Source organism: Terrapene carolina, unplaced genomic scaffold (genome assembly GCF_002925995.2).
Source record: "Terrapene carolina triunguis isolate 2854851 unplaced genomic scaffold, T_m_triunguis-2.0 Scaffold210, whole genome shotgun sequence".
Classification (NCBI taxonomy): Eukaryota; Metazoa; Chordata; order Testudines; family Emydidae; genus Terrapene; species Terrapene triunguis.
The window spans coordinates 23,620,265-23,624,792 of NW_020664561.1; the positions used below are offsets into that span (position 1 = coordinate 23,620,265).

The following is a 4,528-nucleotide window of genomic DNA, read 5'->3' on the forward strand; positions in this document are numbered from 1 at the left end:
GGGGGGGGGAGCTGCCGTGGGGGGGGCGCCTCAGGGCAGCGGGGGGAGCTACCATGGGGGGGGGCGCCTCAGGGCACGGGGGGGCAGGGAGCTGCCGCAGGGCTGGGGGGGGGCAAGGTGGAAGTTTCGCCTAGGGCGCGAAACTTCCTTGCACCGGCCCTGTGTTTATGATCATACTACTGAACCAACTGAAATATTGTCTCAAACCAAAAATGAGAGACAACCGTTCCGACTTCCATACAGGTCAATCTACAATCTATGCCAGGGGTAGCCAACCTGAGCTTAAGAAGAGGCCAGAACTTACCAATGTACATTGCCAATGAGCCACAGTAATATGTCAGCAGCCCCCGCCCCCGCTCCCAGCGCCTCCCACCCACCGGCAGCCCCGCCGATCAGCACCTCCCCCTCCCTCCCCACACCTCCTGATCAGCTGTTTCGTGGTGTGCTGGAGGCTCTGGGGGGGGGAGGGAGTAAGAGCAAGGGCATGGCAGGCTCAGGGGAGAGGGAGGGAATGGGTGGAGTGGGGGCAGGACCTGTGGCAGAGCCAGGGGTTAAGCACCCCCCGGCACATTGGAAAGTTGGCGCCTGTAGCTCGAGCCCCGGAGTCAGTGCCTATACAAGGAGCCGCATATTAACTTCTGAAGAGCCGCATGTGGCTGTGGAGCCACAGGTTGGCCACCCCGATCTACGCTATATATATATATTATCTGTGGAACGTTATTGCAGCACTGCGAACACTGCTATATCAGCATGGGGTGCTTAGCAGAGTAACTGTACTGTGCTACATCTAGCTGTGTAAGGGTCAATGGTTGTATTAGACAGGTTTTCAACAGAATCATTGATTTGCCAGGAATGCGTTCTCACGTACATTAAATAATGTTCCAATAGACTATCTGATGACAAAGCTTACTGAGGTCAACATAGGAGGTGTGAAATTTAAAAATTCATCTTTAGAGGCTCTCAAGTATGACGATGATATTGCTTTACTGGGAGAGATATGACTGACCAGCTAATGCTGGAAGAGTCATAAACTGTAGAATTTATGAGACTTAAGACTTGGGTGAAAAAACAAAAGCAATGCATGCCTCCTATAAAACAAACTACTAACCTGCCAATGCTGCATGTAGATGGCAATGGCACTGAATGAGTGAATAGTTCTATCTGGGTAATTGGTTTACAGCAGGAGATTCAACAACCAAAGAAGTTCCACATCAGCTTGGTCTTGTGTCAGTGACATTTCAGCATTTTCAAAGGACTCTGAGTGGTGGGATGTCTGCGTGACAACTAAGATATGAGTGTTCAATGTGGTAGTGATGACAACCCTGTTATATGAAGCAGAAACATGGCATTTAAAAACAACTGAGGAGAGGATACTAAACACTTTTCAGTGTGAAAAGTTATGGCATATTCTTAACATCCATTGCTTGGATTTTGTCACAAATGAGGAGATATTTAAGATCCTGGCAAGTTGCAACTTTGCACCAGTTGAGAACAAGATGACTGCAATGATGGGGTCATGAAGAGAAATGTACGCATTTATAGAAGACTTATCGAGCTGCGGTTGAAAGGAGTAGAGCACCATGCTGACCACAAATGAGGTTGAAAGATGGAATTTTGAGGGATTTAAAGAAATTTAAATCCTCCCATACTGCCTCTTGACAAAGGAAGAAGATTTGCAAGGGTCCATTCAAGATGGAAGGCCATTCTGTGCACTGCCACAGCTACATCGTAGCCATGTGAATTTTGCTCATGATTCATCAAATATAAACTTAGCCTTTGACAGATGTGAAAGATCCAGTTCCTACAGAGAAGATATTTTAAGCATTCTTTAGATTCTATCCAAGAAAAAAGCCTTTAAATTGTATCGGCTAGGCAAAGGATGTATTGAATGTTTAATTTTGATAACTCCATATCAAGATGTTGATCTCCTGAATGTGATATCCATTCTTGATATCTGCCTAGATAGAACTAATCTCCTTTTGCCTTAAGGTTAGGCTGGTACATATAGACCGAAAAGGGTTTTCTTTTGACACTCAAAACTGGCAGGAGAATACACAAGTCCAATACAGTTTACAAGGGTCAGCAGTTATTTAAAACCAGAAGCAAAAGCAATACATAAGGTGGCAGTGACAACACAGAACAATGCAGTACAATATTTACTCTATGGACTCAACATACATGAAGATTCATCTGAACTTATAATCCTCTAATAATAAACATACTTTTTATGTGCATGGAAAGAAGCATATGTAAAGCTCTTTCCCTCATATTCAGCAAAAAACGTACTGTCCTCCAGATTAATGTGATACACTTCATTACCAGAGCATCGGCCGTACATTTTCTGCCACTGTTCTGGTGATTGTTGACCCTCCCTGAAACACACAGATAATGAGAATAATTTTAAACTTTGATGTAAAAACATCTAATTAATTATAGCAGTATCATATGGCAATAGTTTCTACAGATGTCTATTAGAAAGGCCCCACGAGCTAAACTGAAAGAAATATTTGCTTAGTAGCAGGGATGAGCAGATATTAATTACATGAATTAGGAAAGATTCTCTGTTCTAAAGTAATGGGTGTATTAAAAGTATCTCTACATTTTCTTGATAGCGAAGAGCGGAGACAATGTGAATTTCAAGTAATCCAGTCATAGTAAGTACATTAATTGCTATTTATATACTATTTCCATTAATACAAAAGAGCTGGAAATGGATCCTCATTAAAGATTATTAAGAAAATTTCAAAAGAACTAGTGGTGTGAGGTCCAGGTAACTGGGTAAGCAAATGTGTGTCAATCTGGCTATGGGCAAAATACCCCATTTGCAGTTTTGTTTTTACTATGTTCAGTGTTTTTAGCCTAATCTTAGATAGGGCTATTTAGTTACATACATGTTTATTCCTACCTTGTGCTTTATTCTGACTCCCCAGTTCAGAACACGCCACTTCTTTACCTGTCTAAAGCTCTCCTGACCTTTTATTTCACATCAACCAAGTGGGCTGCTTGTGCCCACATGAAGCCACAATGGACATGTGCTAAGTCATCCATCTATGCAATTGTAGGATTAGGTTCTATGGCTTCAAACTCGCTATGACATCAATGTAGACAGAACCTGTGCCCATGTGGAACTCCACTGACTTAAGACCATATGGAACCCTACTAATGGATCCCATTGCATGGACCCTTTTGCAGGATCAGGGTCATGGGGATCAGAATATAAGTAATTATCTATCTTGTGGAGCTGAGATCAAAATCCAGCCTAAAGCACATTGCTGGGGACTGAACAATTTCAGTTTACCAACAAATATTTTTGCCTTTCTTTCTGAACATTATACTTCTTCCCAACACCTAATGTACACATTTTTTGTTTCTTTTCATGAAGAATTTTGTAAATATGTATGATTTTGAACCATTTTGAAAAACAAAACTATAAGATTGATATTTCATACAGATTTGTGAAGACAAAAATAGAGTAAATAAAAACAAAAAAAAAAGTAAAAAGATACAACTATCTGCATATAATTCAATATTCCAATAAGCTGAATGAGTCTATCAATAATTTACCTACTTGATTCAGGGACTATGCATTTCTCAATGAATGTCTATTTCACCTTGTTGCAGTGTTTAAAAGCATATTAACCATTCCAATTTCTCAGATGAAATATTCATGACATTGTAGTTAAATGCATGTTATGCAGCCATAACAATCATAAAAAATATTGAGTAATTATTAACCTGCCCAGTAGCACACATTGGATTTTTTTGGATTTTATATGTAAACTGTGAAATTTGGACACATTTTAAAAAGTTAAGGAACAGTATCTGATTAGAAGTGTTCACATACATTATCTCTGGTTATATAGTGGAACAAAATTCTTTAGGTTCTGTTGCAAAGTTGGTACTCTAATCAATATGTATCTCTGATGGACCTTGGTCTACTCTTCCTACTTCCATAGCTTTCTAAGTCCATGTCTACACTTACCGGTAAACCAGCACTGCTGTGATCGACGCAGCGGTGTCGATTTAGCAGGTCTTGTGAAGACCCGCTAAGTCAATGGCAGAGTGCTCTCCCATCGACACTGAACAGTGTAGAGACTGCATTAAGTCAACCTAAGCTATGTTGACTTAAGTTACGTTATTCATGTAAAGTATAAGTAGTGTAAATTAGGTTGATTTTACCACAGGGGTGTTGACAAGGCCTAATTGTTCCTCTAGTCTTCTTTGCCCATCAACCCCCTTTGACTTGACAGTCTCTTGGTCTTCACAATGTCCCTCTATACCTCTTCAAATATCCCTTCAAACATTCACCAGGCTCTTTCTAAAGCTTCCTAACCCCATGGCTTGCTTCCAGATGTAGTATCTCTGAAGCTAAAGAAGTAATGTTATTGTCATTAATATAAAGAGGATTATTTATTGAGGTCACTGGACACAAGCAGAACCTGTAGCATACTCTCTCTCTCTCTCTCTCTCTCTCTCTCTCACACACACACACACACACACACACACACACACACACACACACACACAC

General features: G+C 41.0%; 1 protein-coding gene across 1 annotated transcript in view; it reads right to left on the reverse strand.

Moving 5' to 3' along the window:
• LOC113407282 (potassium channel subfamily T member 2-like) overlaps nt 1-4,528 on the reverse strand; it is a 299,061-nt gene that overhangs the window by 67,701 nt on the left and 226,832 nt on the right. Inside the window, exon 17 of the mRNA XM_026655611.2 lies at nt 2,223-2,372. Within this exon, the coding sequence (XP_026511396.1) occupies nt 2,223-2,372 (150 nt within the window). The remainder of the gene's footprint in view (nt 1-2,222; nt 2,373-4,528) is intronic.